The sequence below is a fragment of the Herpailurus yagouaroundi genome, unplaced genomic scaffold, assembly GCF_014898765.1.
Source record: "Herpailurus yagouaroundi ecotype Mexico unplaced genomic scaffold, PumYag 160, whole genome shotgun sequence".
Taxonomy (NCBI): domain Eukaryota; kingdom Metazoa; phylum Chordata; class Mammalia; order Carnivora; family Felidae; genus Herpailurus; species Herpailurus yagouaroundi.
The window spans coordinates 4,781,994-4,809,277 of NW_024412401.1; the positions used below are offsets into that span (position 1 = coordinate 4,781,994).

Consider the following 27,284-nt stretch of genomic DNA (forward strand, 5'->3'; position numbering starts at 1 on the left):
TAAGTACCACAAACTACAGGCTAGAGGAACAGCTCATCTTTAAGGTGTTTAGAACACCGTGCCCCCGTGTTCTACACAACCTCCTGGATTTCACCCATATACTGGCTTCCCCCCCACACACCTGTGTGCACAGATCTATGAAAAGTGAGTGGGCTTTGCTGCTTCCTTGAAAAAGCAAGTCTGCATGTGAGCCCAAAACCATCCTCACATGTGAGCTCTGTGGGTGAGGCTCAGGGCTTCGGAGAGAGTCATATTTTTCAAACACACAGGTTTGTGGTTTCTGAAAGAACAGAAAGCAGAAAGCATAACATCTTGCAGGATTACTTTCTGCTGAAGACCAATTGATGGGACATCTGAAAATAATCAAATAAGTGTCTTGTTTTCAGCCTGCAAATGACTTTGTGAAACTTTGGAAGGAAATTCTCCACTTAAGGGGGAAAAAAAAAAAACCAAGAAAAATGGAAATTGAGATCATGAGGAAGAACAAAGATGGGGAATTATGAGAGTGCTTTGAATTGTTAATAGCATTTATATTTGTAAAAATGAATCTCTCTAAAAACCTGGAAGTGGACTAATAATTTTAAATCACCTCACATAGCACATACCTAAAACCCTGATAACCTCCAACTTCAATTGCTAATGACCATTTTCTGGAGCATTCCAAGGACCTGAAGTTGCTACACAATGTACAGAACTCTGGATTCAAAATTATTGAAGCCTTTGATATATTTTTTTTCCCTCATAAGCTTTTATATTTGGAAAGAAGTCAAGGTACAGTCCAACCCCAGAGGATCAAAATATATTGAACTGATTAAAAAAAAAAAAAAAGGTATCAGCCAAGAAAACAGAAACTGAACCGAACATCATAATAAGGAAAATAAAGGAGGGCAAAGAAAAGGCTGAAGGTGGCGTGTATAAAAGACAAAGTCGAAGGAGAGGTTGCACCTCAGGAGGAAAAGGTCTGCTGGCCAAGGTAAGTCAAATTAAGGCAGGTTGATGAGGATAATTGGAGGCAAATGAAATTCAACGTCATCAAAAACCCAGGCTCAGACAAGGAGGGACTGGAGCAAAGAGAAACTTCCCTGAGGTTGCGCTGGTTAAGGGTGACTTAGAGTTCCTATAGCATTTCATTAATATACAAGTCAAGTGTTGCTAATATCCAGTGTGGATGACAGACAGTTGTGCTCTGCGAATTTCTGGTTTCTAATGATGCATTTGAGCTTTATTTTTTACAGCTGTCCTTGTCTTAATCCTTTACTTTTTTCTCCCCCGGGGTTTAATGGTTTCTAGTTATGTATCAGCATTTTAAGCAGCATGCCGCCCATCAGGCAGCACATGGTTTGCGAAGGTTATGGCATTTGGGTCGCCACTAGTTCTCTGGAAGGCCAAGTGCTCCTGTGAACAGCACAGCAAACTCTCTCGTAGGATTGGAACGTGGCAGCGCAGGACCAGGGCACACGCTAGGAATCTAACCAAATGCCTTTTGCAAACAGCAGCTCAATGAGGATTCCTGCCATGAGGCAAAATGCTTGGAAAGTTACTATGTGCTGGCATCACTGGGTTTGGGGTCAGCATGCTGAAACCGGGACTCATTATGTTCCTACCATGCCAACTCGGTGCAATTAGCCGAACACGATAATTTCCCGAAGCCATATGTTGATCTTTAGGGGAGGACAGGCTTTGTATGCCTGATGGCTCTGAGCTCTGACTGGCATGTCCCAGCTTCAAGCACATTTCTGTAAATCAGGGTAACACACACAGCAATCGAAGATGAGGTAGGAGAGCCAGCCTGGATAGAAGCAGAAAACAGAGCAGGGCTGTGTACTTGTTGACTGTTGCAGTGAGTTGGTTTTCTTCTTCTTTTTTTTTTTTTTTTTCAAGGAAGGTTTCAGAGAAAGGTCAAGGGAGCACCACTGTGTGCAAGGCTGTCCCTCCCTCCCTCGACAAAATAAAATCAATGGAAGGACCTAGAACACAATAAGTTATGTTCCAGGGCTGCGTGGACTGTATTCCCATTGGAGACCTATCAATGTGAACTAGCACTGTTGGGAAATCTCTTCAGCTAGCCCTGTTAATCAATACCTCTGTTCATTATACGTCTCTGATGAATATGGGTAATGATTGGGTGCCCAAGAGTCAGGTGACTAAAAATAACTGTGCCTTACTGAGAATCGATAGATTTCCCCCCAGTATTACTTGAGGCAATTCAATATTCTCAGCCGCCCCTCCTGAGCCCCCACCAATGCGATCCTCTCTGGTCTTCATTGATAGATCAGCCCTGTCCGCAGAGCAGCTTTATTAAATTAGTAGCACTTAATCTACTGTCATATTGTCAACTGACACAGGGCAAACTAGCAGACAGCAAGCCTTCCAGTGGCTCAGGAGAGCAACTGGCTACAACCCAGGCAGTTTGATTAGCTTTGTGCCAAGAACTGTCTTCATGGGTGCCTCTTTGCTAAATGGGAAGATTTCTACCATTTAGTAACATTTACAACAACTTTTTTTTTTTAAAGAAGAAGTTGCTGTTTGAAGGAGAATTCTTGCCAATTACAGACATGTTCTGACAGATGAAAAGATCATAATTATGCTTGGATTCCCTGCAGGAGTGCATTAATACATCCGTGACATTTAATAACCACCTGCACCAATGGAGGTTGACTTCTCCAAAGTTGTTTAACCTTTCGTTTCTTCGCCCTTTCCCCCAAACCCACTTATGGGTGCTCAAAAGCAATCACGAAGGGAGACCCCATCAAGGGTTGGTGGCTGGCACCCCTGCTGCTTTGCATGGGCCCCTCAGTCTGTGGTGTCCAAGGCTGGCTGGACAGTTCCTCACCATGGGCCTGATGACAGCCAGCAACCAGACGGGTATGAAGAGCCCATCCAGCCCCTTGCAAACCAGAGGCCTTGGGCAGGGGCCGGGGGGTGGGGGGGGTGTGGTGGGCAGTGCGCTATAAAGTCTGGGTAGCTCACTTACTTGCTGATGGACCAGAGGAAATTGGTGAAGTGGGTGGAACATACTGGGGAGATGGGCAAATCCAGCTCTAGGGATGGAGAACAGAAAATGCCAACTGGGAAAGGAGACTCCAGGAAAAATTAGTCTGGATTAGCCACATTTTTAGCTTGTAAAAGGTAGGGGTGATAGTAAATAATGCTGAGTCAAAAGCATCTTCTCTATGCTTCTTTCCATTGTCCCTCAAGCAGTATGACAGGGGGAGGAAATGTCACCGATTATGACATCTTTCCATCTGCTAGTTTTATTTCTAGATTATAACAAGCACAATCTGCAGAAAACCACTGCCCAGGGAATGTAAACTGAAACACAAGCATTTAGTCTGAAAAATATATATAGTCATCATCCTGTTGGCTGCTGTCCACAAATTTCAAAGGGCGGGGGAGGGAAGAAAATGTATCTGTAGAAAGCTAGGTTGCAAAGATATCTAAGTTCTTCCTTTGGTCTTTCTTTCCCTAAAAGAGCTTGGACAAAGGGCTTCGGGGAAAAGGAATTCTGGAGAGACAGAAAAGTCATCCCCCGAAGGATAGCTTTGGTGTGGAAGACTCCGGGCAGTGTTTGCTGGGCTCTGTCGGGACTGGCTAGAATCTTCGTAGCTCTGACTCAGCTTTGCCATCTGAGCAAGAGATGAGCTTGATCTGCCTAAGAAGTGTGTTCAATAATACCAGGATTCGGTCCAAATAGGACACTGACTCTGAGTTATACAACAAGTGTGCTTCAGTAGGGTGAATTACCGTGTGAGCTGAAGTGTTACTAAGTGTATTTTGTAAAGGTCTGTTGGCGTTTGCTGAGGTTTCTCCAAATCAAGAAGGTAAGAAGAGGTCAGTGACTGATAAATCTTTAATATAAAAATTGTACAAGAATTCTGATACAAATTACAAGAGGTATTTGGACAAAATATGAATAAAATTCCATTTACATCCCCAAACCCTTATGCATTTTATGCAAAAGACATACTGTAGACAGTTATAGTACAGAAAATACAACAAAGGAAGTAGTAAATAAAAAATTTTTAATTCCCTTAGACTACTAATCAAAACAAACCGAAAAGCAAAACAAAACAAAACAAAACAAAAACCTTGTTCAAGGTACATACAGTATTTATGAAGCTACCGACATCACGAGTATTATTACATCAGGGTGATGCAAGCTGTCCCCGTCCCTTGGTGCAGCTACCATTTGTGGTACAGACTTTGGTTCTACGACAGGCTTTACTTAGTGGAAGAGACTGGTTTGATGCAGATGAGAACAACAGAAAAAACCCGCATAGACCCCCCAAATTTGGGAGGGCGGGGGAGGGAAAGGACATACCTTGGTGAAAATTCCTTTTCCTCAAGATATTTCAATTCCCTTTGGCCACTCTTGCTGTCAAATATACAGGTTGAGTCAAATGGTTTTGTTACTGAGACACAGCGGTAGGTTTGGGGTGAATTAGAAAGTTACATGTTCTCCCAACTGTGTGAGGGATCTTGCTACTTCTAGAAAGACTGCTGCATGATCCACAAAGGAGAACAGAGAGCTTTCTTTCCCAGAGCCCCAACTTGCCTCCATCATTAAGGAAAGGCCCAGGTGGCCTCAGACCAAAGTCTTCTCCTGGTTCCTCAAATTTCCTCGACCCTCTGACTTCCACCTACCCACATTTAGCTCTCCTGCACTGTTTTTGTTTGTTTGTTTGTTTGTTTGTTTTTGTTTTTTTACTGGTACCGGTAGGAAAATGGTAAGATTTCCCTGCAGGGCAGCTGAACCAAAGTTTGCACAAGAAAGCGAGTGCACCATATATTATAAATCTTAGATAGTCATATCAGGTTAATACATAATACTAGAACATCTCATTCACTTAATTCATGTTATGTAAACCCTGGACAGGGTAGAACACACAAATGTTTCCAAAGCGATCAAAATCAGGATGAAGTGGGGAGTGTTCTACCTTCTTGTTTAAGAAAAGACTTTTTTTAAGGGGAGGGGGTGAGATCAGAAGAAGAGCAAAGGGCGGGAGTGGAAAGATAATGGAAAAGTCAGGGGAGATTAAGATAGGCAATGAGACGAATGGATTACTCTGTACAGAGACATGCAAAAACGCTCCAAATTGAGTACTAGATGAAAAAAAAATAAACAATCAACCTTGGTTTATACATCTCAAGTGAACCTATTAACTCAGCACATTGTCTGCGAGTGCAGGAGCATCATACCTCATGAATCCGTGCTTCTCAGCGTTACTGCACTGATTCACAGGGGGGCGGGGGATGGTTTGTCTCCTAGTGTGGAAGGCAGCGAGGCTTCCACTGACACTGCACCAGGTCAGCTCACCTTGCAGGTAGCACTACCAATAGGGTGGGGTTTTCTCCCCCTCTTTTGGAAAACACTTGCAGGGTCAGGTGAGAGGGCCTCTCTCACTTATCCAGGGGCTCCCCAGAGTCACCTTTCCATCCTTGCGTTCCGCAACAGAAGTGGGCAGGGCCGGTTAATAATGGATCAATTCGCCATCTTTGTTGTGCATTATTTCAACATCACATTTGGCAACAGGAAGCCTTATAAAGTCTTGGTATAGCACTTAGATATTCTCTTTTCAACAAATATATTTTTATACTATCTACTCTCCATTTTTGTTAAAATACCTTTTTTTTCCTGCTCTTCCTTCCCTTCAAAGATTCTTTTTTAAAAATGAAACTTAAAAAAAAAGCATTAAGAAAATTAGAAATGTCCTCAAACATCCCTGTTATTTCAAGGGGAAAAGCTAATATTAGTTAAGCAGATTCTGTGCAATTTTGGCAATGGAGTTCTTAATTAATTTAAGATTCTATGATGATGTTTGATAAATGATTGTACTATATACATTTGGGGGAACTTAAAAAACATCAAGTCAACTGCTTTTTCTCCGACCCCAAGAATCCTTATTCAAAGTGCTTTTCTTCCCAGCCCTCAGACCGGTTAATGAAATTATTTCACACGAGTTTGTCAACAAGGAACTGTTAAGCTTTCTATCTTTGAGTCTGCGGCTTTTCTCTTTCCAAATGTTCACATCAAAATGACACCTGCATGAGTCTCGTTCAGTTGACAAATATATTTGCAATGTAACTGCAGCACCAACACCTTCTGTCAGACCTGCCGCCAGACGGCTGGAAGGAAGCGTGGGGTCCCCGGGTTCCGCAAGGAGGACGTGCGGATCGGATCGATCTTGCGCTTCACGTGGTCACTAACTAGCCACTTCTCAACCATCATTTTAGTAGATCAAAGGAGTTCACTATACCAAAATAGCAGCTAATACTTACACACAATTTGGGCTCAAGGTATTTTGGAATGCAGCATTTTCATGTGTTCCTATTTTGTACCTTTTGTCCCCACTTGATTTTGTAAAGCTCACTGTACTCGTAGTTACCAACATTCTCCTAACATGGAGAATTTTACCTTTTACACATAGGGTAGTCCCTGTTTTCGTGATTAAAATAACAAGCCCCATGCTCCCCCCTCCCCGCCACTTTTTTTTTAGATTGTCAGTCCAGTGTAACAAAACGAAGGTTAATCTGTCGTGTTACACTATGCATTCGGAGATTGTTGTCATTTCAAGATATGCGTGTACATTTAGACCAATGGTTGGCTGCCAAAGCTAAAACAACAACAACTTTTAGCACCAGGCACAACCAGTCTGTTTCCAACATGTGCACTTTGTGAAGGGAAAGAAAAATATTTTAATGCTTTCCTTCTAGAATATGGAGTGATCTAATCTTCCCATGCCACTGCCTTGCGGGAAATGTTGCTCGAGTTATAGGGCGACACCCTATACCCTCCAATGAGTGGGCATGGAATTGCAATACTTAAGATTCTAAAGACACAAAGAATTCTGTCACAGGGTCTCTCTACTGACCCTTTATTTAAGAAGTCATCTTATTACTGTCCACTTAACAGCTGGAGAGGGCATGGAGAGGCAGCCTTGGGCTCACCAAAGGTGCAGTTCAGTAGGCGTTTGCTTGTGTGTTGGGAGGGCAGAGAGGGAGGGAGAGAAGCAAGAAGTAAGAAGAGGAGAGGGAAAGAAGGAGGAAGGGAGGGGTGGAGAAAGAGAGAGTGAGGAAGAGAGACAGAAAGGGAGAGAGAGGGAGAAATGTGAACGTGTGTGTACATCAGGGAACTCAGTGGGAAAGCGGAGTCCTTGTACTCAATTTCCCCTTCACAAGGGATAAACAGGCAATTACGCATCCTTTTATATTTGATGGCCAAGTGCTGAACTGGAAAGCACACTATTAGTTTGTGTCCCTTCAGGGCCAGGGCAATAAGTAGCCAGGAGAGCTGGGGCTGAAGCAGAGAGGGTGTTGTCTGCTGTTAGTGTGACAGTCTTGTCAGCAGCATTCACATTACTGGAAGGTAATAAAGTGACAAGTAAGTTATTAGAAAGATATGAGGTGAAATTGAACTGAAGCTTTTCACTGCTCAGTCCCAGCTTTTTCCTTTCCTCTTCTGTAATGGTCCACTATTTGTTACAGACTGAGCCTTGTCTTGATACTCTATATAAAAAAGGTTTTTTTTGTTTTTTTGTTTTTTTGTTTTTTTTTTTTTTGCAGTAAAGGTCAAATGAATTTACGGTAACACTTTAGAGAATATAGTTTTATAGCAACTATAGTATGTTGCTTCAAAAATATATATAGCATTATAATGAACAGTAATGCTGATCCAATTTGGTGTACTTGTAAAAATGCTCATTAAAAAAAACATTATTAGGCATTTGGAGTTTTCAACAAATGCCAAAAGATGGTATTTCATGTCCAGTTATTGCCGCATGGCACAAGAATCATCTTGTGCAAGATGTGGACAGAATGGGGATGATGAAAGGACACAAGGAAGGATGGATGTTTGGGCAGAGTGACGACAGACTAATTCACTGTCAGTTTTACAGCTGGATTTACGTAATACTAATCCAAAGTTACCATTTCTGGGGAGCAACTCTCCAACAATAGGGAATAGGGAAATGAGTCTGAGACCCATCAGGTATGGTCTTAATATTAATATGAGCTAGACTAGTACATGGTTTAGCTTTGAGGGAAAACATGCAAACAGGAAAGCCACTTTTATGCTTCATAGGAAGATAAATGAGCTCACATTTTGATCAAGAAGTCTTTAGCTAAGTGGCAATACAGTCATGGCTACAGGGGCAGGCAAAGTAATGATAGAGAAAAGACATTTAACAGCTCAGTTTGACCACTGGCTTTTTCTATACCTGGGGTGACCCATCACATCTTTTTGCTCTCCTAAGGGACTCCAGCATCACTTCCCACCCAAAAACAAAACCACAAACAAACAAACAAAAAAACCCCACAGCTGCCCTTGGCTCTTCTGACCCATAAGGATCCTCAGTTATTCCACAAGTCTTCTTCGCTTTCCCCTCTTCCTCAGACTGGGGTGCAGTGATGCACCTGTCACAGGGGGTTCTGCGGGGCAGTGCATCGAGATGCTCTCACCCACTGCTGGGAAAAATTGTACCAGACTTTTCTTTTGAACAAGCACTTCCAGTTCATTATTTTCTTTCCCAGCTACGCTCAACCGGGGAAGGTTCCTATCCCCTACTCAGTATCCCTTGCTCTGCTTTTGGAAGAACTCATTCCCACCAGTCTTTTTTGGCACCTGCCTTTTATTGCCCTCCTTACACACTTAGACCCCTTCCATTAAAAATCAAAGAATGGGAAGAAACAGCAACATCCTCTAATTCGAATAGTTTTTTTAAAATGGCATTTGTTCTAATTGCTTAAAAGTTAAGAAAAAGGGTGCGTCCATAGGATAAAAGAAAGGTTCTTCCGGATGACTGGTTTATGATAGATTAGTGTGTCTTATTACAGTTGAATTTTATTTACTCTGTTAACAGCCAATCTAATCCAACACCAACACACCAGGTACAAGTTGGGACTGCTCAGGTCAACACTTAGCAGTAAGTAGTGTGTCCACCTCAATCTGATTACTGGCTTCTTTATGTTTTAATGGCCCCCGTTCTCATCTTCCCGTTTGCTTGGTACACATCTGGGGTGTGTACATGGGAAGGGGAACAAAAGGTCACTTTTTATTTGGTGGCACTCTAGGGCATGGGTTCTCCTGAGTAAAATGGGGAGAATGCCTCCAGAACAGCCTATTCTTAGAACTGCTCTTTTTAAAGAGCAATGTATACACTAACAGGGCTATTAACCAGTTAAGTGTCTTTCTCCTCTTATTGGCAGGGCCTGGAAATTCATGACCAAAGAAATCACACTACAAGGACAGTGGCACCATTGTGCTAAATATGTTTTCAAAAAAGATGTTTGTCAGGTTGAGAAGGAAAACATTAATACCTTCATACCTTCAAAAGCCATCAGGCTGAATTGGACAGCTAGACTAAGATCTGAGATGCGTTACACTGGGTTCACTTATCTCAATACAATTCATAGCAGAACAAAGAATGTCAAGCTTTTTAATCACATTTTAAAAACCAAATTACTTATTATCTATCCTTTCTCTTGCTCTTTGTCATCCCCCTCCATAAGCATGCAGATATTCCCTAAAGCAGACTAAGCCTTTCTGATATGTACAAAAACATAGTTTAGAATGATCAAAACAGTAAGTTTCAACATCAGCTAGTGAACATGCACATTAATAATACTGCCTCATTTTCTACCTGTGACAAAACTGTGGTTAAAATTAATCAAATGGGAAAAAGCTGCTTCGATGAAAATCTGCATCGCTGTTAATTTTCAGCCAGCACAGGATGGATGCAGCTCGAAAGAAACAGTTTCACAAAAGAAAACTCCTATGAAGAAACAAACAAGTAGGAGCAGACAAAGATGATGGGCCCAGTGATTAAAATGCTTTCTCCTTCCTGTTTGCAAGTAAGCCTTGGGGTCACCATCTTAACTAGGTTTACAGTTAAGCCAAACATTGCACTCGGGCGCACACCCAAGAACAGGCAACACTTTGGGACGGGAACCTCTGTGCAGTTCATAATTTTACATTTCATGTACCGCTTCCATCCACTCCCCCATCCCTTTTAAGCAATAATAGGCCTTATATTGGAAAGTGTTATTCACCCATTTAGAAGGCCACCATAACATCTGGGCACTTGAGGCACAAAAGTAGTAGCAAATAGGGGAGATACTTAAAAAGAGCCAGTTGCCCAGGACTCACTGCCATTTCTCTGACAAAATGCAGGTGAACACATTCAAATTTCCAAGCAAGGGAAATCCTAGTTTGAGAATCTCATTACTTCTGGACTGTTCCAACTGGCTCTCCGCATTAGCCCAGTTTGTGGCAAGTAACAAACATTTGTTCTAAGCCTGGTTCATCTACTGATGTGACCTGCTGACAGCTATGGAATTCACTCACTAGGACTATTTGACCTTTTAGTTGACATTAAGCAGACTAAACACTGATTCTGTACAAGATGAGTTCTAATATCTCAACCAACAGTGTAATTTTTAAAAATCACTGAAATAAAAATGTGTTATTTTCATAAAGCTAAGTGTAATTCAGCCTACCACAGTCCAACAGCTAGTGTTTCCATGATCTTTTGTTGGGATACTAAAAACATTTTTTTTCCACCCTTTTGGAATTGAATCATTTTGTAATGGGGCAACAGCACAACACAGAGAACGCTAAGAGGACCAAAATGTTTGCAAACAAACTTTCATTATTCTAGTTCAGTTTTTCACAAACATACTGTACATAGTCTTATATGGTATAAAACAAAGGAAAACATCTCTGTCTATTCAATTTAACACAACACCAAAATAAAGCAATTAAGACTTTGGGGAATTCAAAGGTACAAGAAAACAAAAATGGTTATTACTAATTCCTCAGCTTTTTACCGTAAACATTTGTCATTTAACAGACATAGTGTTTGATATGGTTTCTTTTGTACTGCAAATACTTTTGGTCTTTCCTCACTGGAGAACAAAGTGAATTAAATGAACCCCATAGTATCCTCTGAAGGAGATGAGAAGATGAAGCTTCTAGACAAGTCTAGCTTATCTTTAAGAATCTATTGTTTCTGAAATTTTTACAAATAAAAATACTGAATCCTCAACTAATGATGCTTATTTTTGGAAACAATAAATACTGTGAGGTACAATAAATCCTACAGGAATAATAATAACAACAGAAACATATTAACAGTTTCCTTTGGCAAATTTAACGGAAGTGAATGCTGATGTGAACATAGAAAAAATAATTACAAAACATATGAAAAATGGAAACAACATGCAAAGTTAAAACAAAGGGGGGCATTTCTAACTTTTAGACTGATGAGAGAAATGTTTGAGGCCACTAAATGCAGAAAAGAAATACATTCTCTTTTAAATTATTGTGTACTGTTAGACAAAATATTCCTTGTTTATCTGTCTCCCCCCCCCTCGGGCCCCCACCTTAAAAAAAAAGGAAAAAAAAAAAAAACAACAAAACACAGTCTGCAGCGCACATCCTAATGGTTTTGGCTGCAGACTGAACTTGAGTAAATATCATCATTTAGTGAGTATGTTGTGGTAGCTGAGGGCTGCCCATGTGGTTAACCAGCTCAGGCAACATGTGTAAACATCGGAAACAAAACAAAACAAAACAAAAAAGGTTTGGAGAATCGCCTCCCCCTCTTTCTCACTCTCAATTGCTTGGTTTCAGGCTTGCTTTCATTTCTCTCTGACAAATCATGTGGGGAAACACAAAACACTCAACAGTGAGAGATCCTATTTTAAACCCCCCTTCGTCTGGCTTTTCAGAAAGGAGTGTTGCTCAATTCAAGTTCAGCACATGTTTTCAAAGCTTCCAAGTACTGCTGCTGTGAAATGTCTTTTCATTTTGTCTATCAGACAGGCCTGAATCATAGGACTACTGCAGAACTTGCAACAAATTACACAGCCATACAACAGACCAACCCAGTTCAGACTTTTGCTTTCTTTTTAAAGGAGAAGGGGTAGGTCCTGCAAATGAGTGTTCAACACTGTTACTGCATTCAGCTTTGTTCCATAGTGAGTAATTTGGGCTTTTGTATCCTGAAATATTATCCTGCCTCTGAAGAATAAATGCCTTGGCTGTTTCACACCACATAATTTTGTTTTCCTTTTATGTAACTTAACATATAAGCAAGAAGGATGCAATGTTGATTCTAATAACATTCGGCACTTGAAAGAATCACCAAGTGTTGTTTTTTTTTTTTTTTTTTTAAAGCAGTTTTCTGGTGGCCGACAAATTGGCCTGTGGTTATGTTGAGTGACTAATTGTATTTTCTTTCCTGGAAACTTGTGCAAAGTTGGCAGTTTTGTGTTAACACTAATACTTTTGTTTGGCATTTGTGCCCTATACTGACCAGACCATTTTTATACAAGTGAATTTTTTTAAAAAAGACACTTACTTGAAGTATGGCAATAGTTTAAGGATAAAAAAGAAGCATGGATATTACACGTCCCCTTGTAGTGTATGAAAAAAAGTGCATGACTGGGTTTATGTACTAGTACAGGACATTTTAAAAAATCAGATCTGTGCTGTAAAGCATGCCAGCACCTCCTTATCACTCTATCTAGCAGGTAGTAAAAACAAGACCATGGTTTTTTTGTTGTTTTTTTTTTTAAAGAAATGTGCATTAATGCTAACATAAATGAAAAGAGCTAGCCAGCAAACTATTTTTTTCCTGCATATCTAACAGCTGGATGTAACTGTAAAAATTAAACAAAAGAGTTAAACAACCATCAATACAATTGCTTTACATCATTGGCCTCTCAAGGCTAAATATTTACAGGTGAATCTGCCATGCTTTAATTGAAGATTCTCTCAAAACCTTAAAGTTCACAAAAGACAACTATTAGAAGTTCCTTTTTTGTTTCTTTTTTCTTTTTTTTTTTCCCTTTTATTTTTTTGCAGGCAACAGTCATGGGTACAAGAAACTGTCCCTTTGCAGAGGACTAAGAATTCTTATTCTGTCAGAATTTGGGCCGGTTGCACACTTTATGTGTGTGTGTGTATGTGTGTTTTAAGGGTACTTTGTTTTCACCCCCAAATTAAAGATCCCACCCCTTTCCCAAAACTATAAAGGAAAAAGAAAAACAATTTCAAAAGCACCTAGTGTTTATCTTTTTATATCTAAAGAAAAGAAAATGTGTGTGTGTGTGTGTATATGTAGACACAGAGGCGTACATGTGTATACACACACACACATACACACACACCCAGGTACACAAGCACACACTGACTATGGCAGTTCAAACATGTAGGCCATCTGGTGAGAGCTGGCATTTGTAGTGTCCATTCTGAGACTAATCTACTGAAGTGAAGGGAATGTTTTTGTGGAGATTAGGGTTCTGACTGTGCCGATTTCGGCTTCGCACAGAGGAGAACATCATATTGCAACCAGGGACTTTGCACTTGTGCATTTCTCGCAAATGCACAGTTTTGTAGTGCACTCTCAGAGTCCCCTTGTTGCTGTACATTTTGTGGCAAATGTTGCACATAATCCCACCATTGCTCCCGGACAAGCTGTTGAACATCAGAGATCCTGAAACTTCAGCCCCTAGACTGCCAGGGAGGGCAGGGGCTTCGGCCTTGTGTGCTGACTCCCCACTGTCACTCGCCCCGTCAATGTCGTCGAGAAGAATACCCTCGTCGCTGCCTGCGTCGGATTCTCGGGAAGAATGGATGCTGCTGCTGGACTGGAGGCTGGAGGTGGTGCTCAGGTCAAGGACCATGTAGTCCTCCGCCATGCCTCTCCCGTACCCGTTCAGGTGGGAGTCTTCAGTCCCTGCGGGAGAGGAGGCGTCTTCCCTGACATCGAGCCCCAAGGGGTGCTGGGCACCATAGATCTTCATCAAAAATTCATCCCGGAGGCCCTTGCTAAGAGAGGGCTGCGCTGAGTCCAGACCCATGTCATCGAGTTCTTTGGTCAACAGTTTGCGATGCAGGTTTATGTTGGCACTGTGTCTAGGAAAACAAGAGGGAAGGGGGGGGGGGTAGGTGTAGAGGGAGTGGGGAGGGGTGAGAAAAAGGAGAACATTTTAAAATTGATTCAGCTTCCACCAGGCATCAAATAAGCACATTCATTGCTAATTACACCATTATAAAAGCAAACATTTCCCTACATCCTCAGGATTTTGGAGTAAGTGGTAGTGGGGAGTGCAATAAGGGGAACTTTTCATTAACATCATTTTTATAAGAGTAAAATTCTTCAATGGTAGGATGAATGCAAGCCCATGCACCTTTTTCTCAATGACAGTTCTCTTAGCTTTACTAGGTAGCAGCATCAGCTGCAGAGAATCTCATGGCAGAGATTTCAGAATACATTAAATAGGACAAAAGAATGGAAACTTTCTGCTGTCTAAACTGAATAATTTGAATTTACACCTAAAAAAAACCCCCACAAAGCAAAACAAGCTCTTTTTGTCCTGTAGCACTTTATTTAGAGGTATAAAAAAGATCATTTTTTTAAAAAAAGTAAATGGTCTAGATAATTTCGATTTAACTTCAAAAAATAATGAAATCTTTCCCCCTCACCTTCCTACACTTCAAGTTTTATGTAGGAAAAATTTAGTTCTACAGATTAGTAATTTGAAATAGGGTTACAGACTATCAAAATCCCTTTCCTCAGAATAATGTGGGATCTCAACTTATCTAATAGGAAAATAGACTTAATTTTCAGAAACTGCTGCCTTTTAGAGTTGAACATGCTTTCATCAAGTAATTCAACTTTTAAAATGTAATCCTTTAAAACAAAACCTGAAAAACAGAAATTGTTTTTTAAAATAAAACCCACCCACCATTTAAAACATCACACTTAACAACAGAAAAAAACCCAAAGAGACAAAAAAAACACCCACACAATAAATACCCCCCAAATTAAGCACAATATACAGTCCCTCTACTTTAACAACTGGAATCTGCACTTCTAAGACAAGCAAAACTTTTACTCTACTAAATGCTTTGCTTGTGCAAAAAAAAAGAAAAAATAGGATTTGTCCCACAGCATCCATAGATCCGGATGTCATGATTTACAAAGCCTGATATGTTATTATCTCTCTGAAAACATTGCCTTTGTATTTACACCCCCCATTTATTTTTAAAGTGCCCTTGGGCATATACCTCTCTCCACCTGCAATTCTCACATGTTTGACAAGTACCTAAATTGAAGGCTACCCTTCCAAAAAAAAAAAATAAAATAAACCAATAAGTAAATACACAGATACATAAAAGCTTCTCGGGAATGGCGGAAGCTCTCCATCTTGAAGAAGTAATTGTGATAATAGAAATGACCTAGAATGGCCAGTATAACATTCAACAGACCTCCTGATTATAATTAAAATGTATGAAAGACCAAAATGAGTCACTCCATTTGGTGACAAGCATGGCTAATTTCTTAGAGATGGTTGAGAGGTATGTGCCTCAGAGACAAGAAAGGTAGGAAAGACTTCTCCACCTTTCCACACAAGACAATATTTAGCACTCTGGGTGTTAAGGGGCAGAGGGGCAGCAGCCCTCTCCACACTGCACTTAGGAAGGCTGAGCTTACCTTGTGATAATAAGATCAGCTTTCTAATCTTTTGCTAAATCGATCACAAAAGAAAGCAAGAATGAGAGACAGAGAAAAAGAGAGAGAAAGAGAGAGAGAGAGAAAACAAATTCACATTCTAGACATCTGGTTTAAAAAAACTTACACAATAAAATAGGGATTTAAAATGTTCTGATCACAAAATCATTTCTGTCATAAGCGATCATCTCATATGCGGTCTTGATGATTTTCAGATCAGCTGTACCATCCAAAAATCATGAATTGAATTGAGATAAACCAAATTCACAGCATCATCATCATCTATGAGTTCTACTCAGATGCATGCAGTGTGCAAATACGTGAATGATAAACAGAAGCTGTCCCCGCAGTTCCTGCTCTGACACTGTTGCTCCCGTTTCCTTGGTGTCAGATGGCAGATGACTCCAAGTGCAGGGTGCCAAATAAGCAAAGTGCAGGAAATGCCTACCCTGACATGCGGGTGTGACACCCCCCAGAGTTGTAAGAATGTGGAAACAGAGTTACGCTACGTAAAATAACCCTGTCGATAAAACAATCTGCCAACCATAAGTGGCCCATGAAATCCTACCCCTGCTTATTATTTTTAACACCCTCCCCACTTTAATTTCACAAGCACACATTTTGCGATGATTGTAATCTAGAACTCTGTTGCTTCTCACACATCTGCAGTTACCACTTCCTAGATTCACTGGCTGAGAAAACAGCAGCCAGACACACAGCAGTTACATCCAGACACACTGAATAAGAATAAATTAACATTAACAAAAGGACACACTGATCACCCAGATGGACACTTCTTTCCTAAGATGACTTGTGAATTACACATCTCTACTGATATGTTACCAGGAAGAGAAGTTTCTCTTCATTTCTCACTTACAGCAATAGAAATCTGTAATCTAATTAGATGATGTACCAGCCCTCAATATCTGTCAACCAAACGATGTGCAGAAATGTGTAGACTAGCTCTGGCACTCCGTTCAAGAGTGTCCCTTTTCCGCTGTCAGCAGTACTGTTGGCCTCTGCTAATATAATTACATTGACTTTTATTCAATTAAGAGCTATCCCTTGCTTAAAAAAAAAGGCTACTTTATCAATTGATTCAGGTGTAATGCAATAATAAAGATGAACTCATGGCAGTGCATTAGCTCTGCTGTTCATAACTTCAGTACATGGGTTCATTCATGGTAGTCGATTTCCATTATGCAACCACAGTTCAAGAGAATTGATTCTTTTATGCTCATTTCTTAATCTATTTCATTTTTGTTTAATAATTGTCCTAAATATCATATGCAAAACGCTTGGAGTGGGGATGGGAAGAACAGGGAAGAACAGGCTTTGGAAAGTCTGCTCATTCACTCTCATGGTAGTGGGGTTGGAGATTTTCTAACAAACTCACACAGTATTACAAGGGCAGAAAGAGGAAAAGCGAGAGGAGAGAAAGAAGACAGACCTATTCTTTAGAGAGTACTGATCCTGTCCCTCAAGAGGTTAGGTTCAGTCTCTACAGAGCAGACAAAAGGCAGCTTAACAAAGACCTATTGTTGGACTCTGGAATCAGTCGATCCAAACCATTAATTGTCATAAAACACTGTCCTCATGAGGAGATACAAAGACCTCGGGTTAACAGCAACTTGCAAGTTTATTTGGATCAGCAAAATTAAAAGGGCAAAAAGAAAGGGAAGATGGAAGAGACAGAAAGAACTCATGCCTACCAATTGTCAGATGAAGAGAACAGGATCCTAAAATGGGAGGAAAGCCAGGAAGTGCTGGAAACAGGAGAAGGACCCCTAGTAGAGGAAGCAGTGTCCAAGGTGTATGTAGTAAGTGGAAGGAGGCATCTATGAAGGAACCAATTTTGTGCTCTCCAGAGACAGAGATGGTTTTTCTAGAAACAGACTTATTGTGAATATTCATCTCCAGAAAAAAGAAATAATCAATCATAAACAAAAATATATATTGTATTAGAACTCGTTATAGAAGAACATACAGAGCATGAAAGTTCTTTCTACTTGCTTTGATTAGATAGGGATGCCTATATTCAGATACAAATTCCTCTTACAGAAAAAAAAAAGTCACTGGGATGGAGAGAGAAGATGAGTTCCTAGGTAGAAAGGGTAAGGATCTGGTCTTACTAGGTAGGGATCTGGTATTAATTAATGAGTACAGTAGCACTCACTAAGAGAGGAGTCCAAAATGTAGCCCCAAGATAGTCACTTTCAACAAGAACACAAATTAAATCTCATTCAACCTCCAGTCTCCTGCAGTAAAGGAGAATACTCTGCACATAGGAGACACCTGAAAGTACTTTTATTGGCCTTCAATCAATAATATGCAGAAGTCTTAAAGAAGCTTTTCCCAAAATACATTGAGGAAAAGAAAACACAATGATCCCAAGACTGGAAGCACATAACTGAATATTTAAGAAAAGACACTGGTAATACAGCAAAGGGTAATTCTGAACCTATTAATACCACAGTGTGGTACATGGAAATGCTATATAATTAAGACATGAACTAGTCCTATAACTTGGGGTGTGCTTGGAATTACAATAGCTTCCTCTGAATCTCTGTACTCTTTACTATTCCCTCCACACTACGAGTTTACCAAACGCCTTTTGAAAACTAAGATTCTTCTTAAAAGCAAAAAGTAATGAAGCCTTGGGTAGGGGAGGTCATAAAACCAATATTAACTCCTTGACATGCTGAGTGGAAGTGCTGTAACTGGACTAAAGTGGACACCATTCCTTTTCTGTTTCTTTAATAAAAATTTTACTGATGTCAATTATATTTCAATTAAAAAAAAAAAACACTACCATGCAACCACCAAAGACACTAAATTCATCAAACACAGTTAAGTAAATGCAAGTGAGAGAAAGTAAGTCTTGCTGGGCATTTCCTTTCTCATGTCCCTCTTGTTCTAATGCCCAGTTAATGCAATGTTTGACTCATAAAAATTAAAGTTAAAAACATTTTAAAGGAAAACTGTTTTGAGGTTTTAACATTGACTTTGATATATAGGGAAATAACTTTAAAAAAAATGTTCATGCCCAAATTAAAAATCAGAATATAGTAGTCAAAATTGAATATAGTGAATTAAGCCATAGGTTACATGAGAAGTCCAATATTGAATCAGTTTTGAATAGAACCATTTTAAACTTAAACAAAATACTTGATTATTAATTAACTGCAATATTTTAGGTGAAATGGAATTGAGGCTCCATTTCAGATTAGGTTTTGTCTTTATTTTCTTGCTCACCTCTGCCACTCAACACACACACACACACTCTCAAATTATACTGTCCAGAATGTCAGTGACGTACACATAACAGATACCATATATCTGGTGTGTGTGTGTGTGTGTGTGTGTGTGTGTTTGTGTATGTATACTTGTGTATGAATGCATATATGGGGGTAGAGAAGTAAATTTATAACCAATCTGGAAAAACCTAGCTGCCAGATTTGAATGTACTATGGGATACTGAATCAACAATACTCCTGAATAGAAACGTGTATCATCTATCCAAATCCACAGTAATTAAAAATTAAAACCTGTGCCTCTCATTAATTCTTTTCTGACCTGGGTTGCTAGGACATTATTTGTTGGATTTAACTCTCCCAAATTTTTGTTTTAATGGTAGGAGGCTTAAAACTCTGTGAATTAAATGACATTTTTGATAGTATACATTTCTGCAAAACTAGTAGCTGTTCTATAAGATATTATTTAAAGATTCTCTCCAGAAGAACTGAAAACCATCTCTAGCTCACAAACACATACAAAAACTGAATGTAAAATTTTAGTGAATGCTTAAAAAACCCCAAAAGTAACGAAGTACCTATGAAATGCAAGAAATAAAAGCTAAGCAAATTCTTGCAAATTAAAAGTATGAAATTCAGTCACTTCAATCTCTTTCAATATAAAACAAATCATCCATACTGGTCACGCAGACAGTTCCCTCTACATTCAAATTATTCACTTGAAGATAAGCTCCCACCAAACTCTTTAGGGGTTTAGCTAATTTACTGCACAGATACGGCACGTCTGTTGTAATAACAGGTAGGATGTATTGGGGTCGACCATTTATCAGAATTAGACTTCTTTTCTCAATTCACAGTGAATTATGCTGCCTACATGACTCCCCTCTCTCAGAGCCCGCCATCCCCTCACGGCCCCTAATGTGGCAGGCAAACAAAATTGACAGTCTCATCTTGTCAACAAGGGGTGATTCTCCTGAGAAGCCATTTAACTTTGCCGAGGAAGCAATGTATTAATGTGCATGTCCCAGCAATGTTAATCATCTTCAAGCTTCCGACCTAACTTTGACGTGAACGAAATCACCAAATTTGTTTACTAAATGAATCGTAATATGCTAATAAGAAAGCATGACATATATGGAAAAGCCAAACAGATGGTTTGTTTACTCCACTTTGCAACTTTATAAATGTTGTAACTCTGAAGATGTTAGTGAGAATTATTGGTTTGTTGGCAGAGGCAAATGTGTCTTTCGCATACTAAATCTGGTGCTACAGTTAGAAAACAATTTGTCATTGCTGTGGAATGCATAAAAAATGTTAATGTAGTAATGGCATTTGGGAAGGCAGATTGGTAGATGGAAAATGTGTATGCTGGATGCTCAGGTTAAGTGTGGAACTGATATCCAACAGCCCTGTTCCCTAACCATTTTACTTGTGAGTTGCATCCGACAACATCAAGGCTTCTCCAGGGTGCTGACTGAATTCAATAGGTACCTGTTGCACTCTAACGTGACAGGAGCATGCTGCATTGTGAAGAGGGTTATGTTTTCACAATATTTGGAAATTTCCTTAATCAGGCAGCTCATATGGTACTCAGTTTACTACTAGTGGTGGGTATGAAAAAGACCATGAACACCGGCATCTTTTAAGGAATTAAATGAAGCTGAGCTATAATTCTGAGTTTTATATATAAATATATTTTTACCTTGGATGAACTAACCCTCAAGTCTTCCAACCCTTGTGTTACAGTCTGACTTTTATAAAGAGCTTAGAAGACATGTGTAAAATAACAGGAATGAATTTTTCTCTTGACACTCAAAACTTTCTGCCATTTAAAAAATAACATGTACAACATGAAACCTCAATTTCTTCTTGAGATCTTTTCCAAAGGAGATACTGCCTAAGACTAAATATTCAAAATGCGTTACATCATTAAAACGGTTAGTTTCAGATCTTTTAAAAAGATAACACTAGGGATGTATGAGTTCCTCAAGGGAAGGGACAGAATTTCATAGATCATCAGTATTATTATTTAGGTATGGCCTCATCTAGAATTCTATATTGAAAATGAAAGTACTTAAGATACATGAACAAAAAGAATGCACAAAATCTAATTTATGCTTTTGGTTAAATGATGTTAAAACTACCAACGAAAACACGAAAACTTCAGTTAACTAAACCAGCAATACACCTATGATACTAAACATTTCAATTTTTAGAAACATTCAATTTTTTTTTACCTTTTATTCCACAAGCATAGGGGAAAGCAGAATTTTATATTAAAAAGGTGCTTATTTCTCTCCATATTACGAACCACTCCCCCAACTTCTTAGTCTTACATACTGAGACTACCTCTAATCTTGTGGGATTCCCTGGTGTACCACCATGTAGTGCTGAAATTTTTACCCACCTACAAAAGAGAAATGAGAGAACAAAGTGATCTAAAGAAACCACTGAGTTCATCTTGCTGCCCCAGGATCACTTTGGAGCAAGAAACATTAGCAGCTATCCCAGCCTGGCGCTTATATCTCATTTGAAACATCTCCTCATTCCTGACCAACAAAGAAAATTTCAATAAAGTACTTTTACTGGTTTAACAACAGTGAGCTCCTGGGATTGTCAAAGTGCTAAGCCTTTTCCAAGGAGAGAAAAAATCAGGAGCTCAAATATAATTAACCTTCTATTCTCAACGCAAACTGCCACGCACAGGAGCTCTGCAGTCTATTAGCAAAGTTATAATGGCCAACAGGCAGAAGCGAAATTGGTCAAAAAGTTGGCTGCTGCTGTCATATTTTTGGAATTATGATTAATGGCACTAATAATGTGGATGATTACTGATATGTGTATCTCCAGCAGTTTATCATATCGCTCTGGCTGCCTACGTCCACAATAAACAGGATGCTATCATTTACCTCTTTATTGAAGGCAATCCTTCTCTTGAAGGAGCATATTCTAATTACTTCGTAATGTTTTATGTCTTAAACATTTTGCAGCTCTGGACCTTGCCAACTGCTTCATGTCTACCATTGATTAATTACTGAATGTTTAATCAAAATTTAGAACCTAATGTAGTCATTTATGAGCACACTGCAGTGCCAAAGTAGTTAGGCTTTGCTCCCAAGTTTAGAGAGTGTTGGGTTCAAAATCAAATCCCAGCTATACATGAGGATCCAAGAATTTCACCTTGGGTGCTCTGAGGTTGCCAATTCCATCTCTGCTGATGAATGGAAGGTAATCTAACTACACGGTAAACAGCATCTTTACTTACCCTCTCCCTACTGACTTCCCTCTCCTCTTTCCCTAATTCCCTAATCAACAGAGCACCACCATTGGCTGCTTTGGAGAACAAGAAGGTCCTCGTGAATACCCATCATGAGAACATAGTTTTGAAGTGGTTAAACAAGTGAAAAATAATTTGCTGGGACAAATACAGGAGTTTTTTCTTAATGTGGATTTTTTATGGTACTGTCATACAACCATTCACCGTTGAAGTTAAGTGTTTTTTTAATACCATTACTGAACTGCTGAAATGGATGCTAATATAGCTTGGAGTGCTAATGTCAAGTCCTGGTAATAAAAAAGACAGACTGCTGAATGAAATAATTTCAAGTAAAAAATAGAACAAAAGTGCTCTCTCTCTTGCTCTCCACTTTTATTGAATTGGGACTGACTGAGCCAATTGCTTTAGAAGTCTGTAAAACACAATTACTAGTGAGCGAACTGACCCATCAGTGCCCCCTCAGTGACAGAGCAGACTAAAAAGGCAGCAGGGTCAGAGCGGCCCCCCTCAGCTGGCCATCAAAACGAAGAGGCTTCCTTCTGAATGTCTGTTGTTCTCATTGTCCAAATCTGTCTCATTTTACTTACAAAACCTTGTTATTTCCCATCAATGTGATAAAGTAACTTCATACATTACTTTCTAAGATGAAGATGTCTATTCTGGCTATTAAGGATGATCTGTCTTTTGATATTCTTATTTATGTGGATGTTTATGTATAAACACACATATACATTATGTGGATGCATTTAGATTAGAACGTTAGCATAATTTTTGAATAGCTGGTAATAATTCAGATTGATATATGCTCTAGCAAAATTGAAGCATCACTTATATATGTTCAGCTAGAAACACTTGGCTTTTTTTTTCCCAAGGTAAAGTCAAAATAATTAGAGCAAGCAAGAAAAAGAATTAAACTAGAAGTGGGTAACATTTTTCCCCCTAGTTAATAAAAGAAGTAATAAACTCCATAAAGTACTAGAGTTAAGATCACTAACACTTCAGGCATAACAGCTTTTTACCAGGAATTTACAACTCCTGTTTTAATTCAAGCAGCTTGCATTGGGACATAAAATCTAGGTATTTTTTTTAAAAGTGTAGTTTTATGTTAAGTAACTGAAGAAAAATCATCCTTTCCTAAAAAGTATTCTTTCCTCTTCTTCTGCAGGCTGTTTCTTTCTCACACATGCATGCACGCGCGCGCACACACACACACACACACACACACACACACACACACACACACCTTGGCACTCAAGAATCAAAGTTACTAAATCCCTTTTTTATGACATTGTAATTTTTTGGCAAGTGTAAACTCCTTTCATATTCTGCCACATTCGTTTATTTGAAGCTTGTGGGAGTCTTGCAGCAAAAACATTAAATTATTTAAATTATTTCTGAAGCTTTTAAAAGAAGAAAAATGCTTTCTAGCCAAAACTTCACTAAGAAATTTCAATACAGAAAGGAAAGTCTCCCTTCCTCTTAGCACAACAAATAATCACTCATAGTGAGAGATAGCTGGTAAGAAGGCTTTCACCTGAAAGAGAACCACCCTCATCAGTACCGATATGATCAACTGCTAATGTATGTGTGCAGTCCTACAATCTGCTTTCAGTGAGAATGGCCTATGTTTTGTAAGGAAAGATTATCTACAAAACAAGTATCTCGAATAATTATGTACAAGAATATTTATGACCAGTAAAGTCTCTCAGGGTGTCAAATAGATGGTGGCAGACCCAAGAGACGAAGAAATCAGGAAGATGACCCTTTCCAAGTGCTGCCATCATGAAAAATACTGCCTGTGCACTCAGTATGTGCATTCTGTTCTAAGTGCAATTTTTGCCTGAATTTTCAAGATAATGCCGGCAAGAGTAATAGCTTGTTCCTTTTAAGGGAAATAAGGAGTATGTAGGAAGCATGTCTGTGTTGCAGCTATGTGTGTAGGAAGCTATGTATCAATAAGAGATCTAATATAACTCTCATCAATAGAATGTGTAAGATCTCTTTGTATCATGAAAAGGAAGTCATTCATCCACCATTAAGTGGTGTTGTCTATTTGGTGTTCAGTTTGGAAGACGGTGGAAGTGACTGGTGTAGTTCTTGGAGTGGAGGAGTTGAAAGGTCAGCAGAGGCTTAAATGAGCTTGTCTTACATCCAGCTGGGCCAGCAGGAGATCATTAGGAAGATCCGAGGCTCACTTTAGGCTTGTCAGAGTCTCTCCCCATGATACAAGGAGACCGTTTTGCTCATTGCTCTTCTCCCAGTGTATAAAAAGAACCCCAGAGACAGGAATGACACCGAAGTTTATCTTACTACCAAAGTTTCGCTTGAGGAGGGCACAACTAGCAATTACTCAGAAGGGGGATTTATTTTGTTTGTTTGCCTTTGATGGAAAGTAATGGAGATAAGTACAAAAGACCTATTGATCTGCTGGCTTCTACTGTGAAACCAAACAGAGTAAAGGGTGGGGGGGGATCTCTTTCTTAATATTTAAGTGTCAGAGGACCTGTACAACTTCACCTTAGAAAAGATTTTTGGAAAAGGAGAGTCTCAGTTTGATTGGCAAACGTATAGTAAATGAAATGGCTGATGTCTTCAAATGTTCTCTTGTATTTGAAGAAAATTAGTGCACTGTATTTGACAGCTAATTTTATTACGGCAAATAGACTAATAGTTACCTCAAACTGGTGCTAAGTGGCTCATTTCTTGAAGGTAGTGAAATCATGTGCATTTATTGAAAATCTCTCTTTAGAAAAGTTCTCTATAAGTTTCCAAACATAGAGAATGATGGAAAAAATGGATGTTGCTGCTGAGAAGGTGATAACAGGAGGCAGGTAGCATGTTTTCACATCCTCACCTCTGTTGTTAATGTATGCAGTGGCTCATCAGAGGTAGCTCATGCTAATTTATTCCTGCACACCTGTATAGGGCTGGAAGTCAGGTAATCAGACAGGCAAAAACTATACATCTCTGCTTTTCAGCTACAGCTACCCAGAGGCCTATAGAGGAACAAATTTAGTTCTGGAGACATCAGCAGGTTTTAATAAACCAAATACAGATGTCTTCCTCCATACAAATCAAGAAGTTTACATGTTTAAATCTGGACTGATTTAACTAGCAATCAAAGAGAAGGTTCACACTTGGCACCAACAGTTGCCTCATATTTATTTATAAATCACCCTAAGCAAATATTATTTTGTTTTTAAATTTATTCACGGGGGCTGAATCATCTTTCCTACACCTTGAAGATTAAACATATATGCTTACCTTTCTAATAAAATTTAAGACAAACTTTGACAATTAGCTGCCACTATTCTCAGAAATGAGGAACAAAGATGGTAAAGATCATGTAAGATGTAAAACGAGATAAACAGTTCTTTCTAAGCAGATAATGTAGTTTCTGTGTACAAAGTCTTCATTTTAGCTGAGGGAATTTTAAAATTGCCAATCACTAAAACAGATATAAATAGATTTTAATGTATTAGCAAATGATAAGGAATTTCAGGGAAAAGGATAGAAGGGCATTTACTTGTTGTTGTTGTTGGTGGTGGTGGTGGTGGTGTTTTAATAAAAATCAAATGTAGGGGCGCCTGGGTGGCTCAGTCGGTTAAGTGTCCAACTTCAGCTCAGGTCATGATCTCACAGTTCATGGGTTCGAGCCCCGCGTTGCACTCAGTGCTGACAGCTCAGAGCCTGGACCCTGCTTCAGATTCTATGTCTCCCTCTCTCTCTGCCCCTCCCCGGCTCGCAACTCTGTCTCTCTCTCTCTCTCTCTCTCTCAAAAATAAATAAACATTTAAAAAATTTAAAAATAAAAACCAAATGTAACTTATAAAGGGCTTCCCTTATACATAGGTGATCCATGGCCATTCAGCCCTCCTAGGGATCAAAATTCAAGACAGATGATGAAAAATGAGCAAAGGTAAACTAGGCCTTGCTAATTCTGGCGATGACACTGTCTCCAGGAAAATTTCCTTTATGAAGACTAGGTTCTAAGCCAGTTAGTTATAATTTCTTCTTCCCAGGATGTTTTTTGTATGCATACTTCAAAACGGAGGGTCAGCTTCCTAATCCCTGAAGGAACACTATCTTAGTAGCAAAAAAGTCCAGGGATAAACAAGAAGGAAGGAAGAGTGTTTAGGGAGTGTCACATCTAATACTACACAGCATCACCAGTATATACTTATATACTTTAGCAATCACCTTATAGTAACATAGTTATTCACAGAGAAAATAATTTATATTTCACTTCTATAAACTCAGAAAAAAATTTATTCCAATAACACCTAGTGACTGGATAAACTGAACCTCGTGAATATAGCTTTCTGTCATTAGTGTGGAAGGGTCCTCTTTGCTTTTGAATTTTTTACACTTACACTGAGTCACAACATTGTGCTTTGAGTCAGCCCTAACAAACCACACATACCTCCTCACTCCCCCACCCCCACCGCCCACTGCTTCTCTTTTTGTATGACTTTAGACAAAAAATGTTCCCGCTTTTCAAAAAGGTTTCAAGTTCATCTTATAAAATCTAGAATGACCATAAGCAAAGACCTGGAAATCTCTAACTGCCAAATCTAAAACACAGTGTTTAACATCTTTCTACTTATATCTTACTAATAACATGCCTATTTGGAGACCAAAAATGCAATCCCTCCTTGTATATAGCCATTTTGGAAAAAGCCCAAGAAGACCTGCGTATCACACCTGTAAGGTGTTCTAAGCCCCAAGACATGAAGACTGCTTTTATAAACAGAAGGAAGAGGGTTATTCTGTTAGTTTCACCAGTAGACATCCTGTAGCCTTGCACACCGCAGCCCCCACTCAAAATCCCCTCTAATGCTTTATTTGCACAAGGAAGACATTGTGGAGTCAAGGATGGATGAATCAAGACTCTGGGGAAAGGAAAGAAATAGGCCTGAGGACAGCAGGATTAAAGGCAAGGAAGGGTTTCTGTTTGGGAAGGTCTGTTGGCTCAGAGAAAGGTAAGGAAATTTGTCTTAGCTTCATAGTGAATTGAAGAAGAAAAAAGCAGGGGCACAAAATTCCGAGGACTCTCATGATTAACACAGCAAAAATGAAGAGAAACAGAAAGGTAAGTTTGAGGGGGTAGATCAGAGATGTGCTCCAAGAGGCTCTGTGAAACAGGAGATTAAATTCCAAGTCAACATTAGTGGAAGAAGTGACGGTAACAGGCTGATGTGGGAGTAATGTTTAAGTTCACTCTGCAGAGATGCT

General features: G+C 39.3%; 1 protein-coding gene across 22 annotated transcripts in view; it reads right to left on the bottom strand.

The window, feature by feature from the left end:
• Positions 1–3,832: 3,832 nt before the first annotated feature.
• The window catches only part of BNC2 (basonuclin zinc finger protein 2), a 439,476-nt gene continuing 416,024 nt past the window's right edge, over positions 3,833–27,284 (bottom strand). For 18 of the 22 annotated variants that reach the window (XM_040481320.1, XM_040481317.1, XM_040481312.1 and 15 more), the window contains one exon: positions 3,833–13,918. In XM_040481320.1, the coding sequence (XP_040337254.1) occupies positions 13,258–13,918 (661 nt within the window). In that variant the 3' untranslated portion in view covers positions 3,833–13,257. Of the gene's footprint in view, positions 13,919–15,500; positions 15,535–27,284 lie in introns of all 22 variants that reach the window. The other 4 variants (XM_040481332.1, XM_040481328.1, XM_040481331.1 and 1 more) reach the window with 3 other exon arrangements.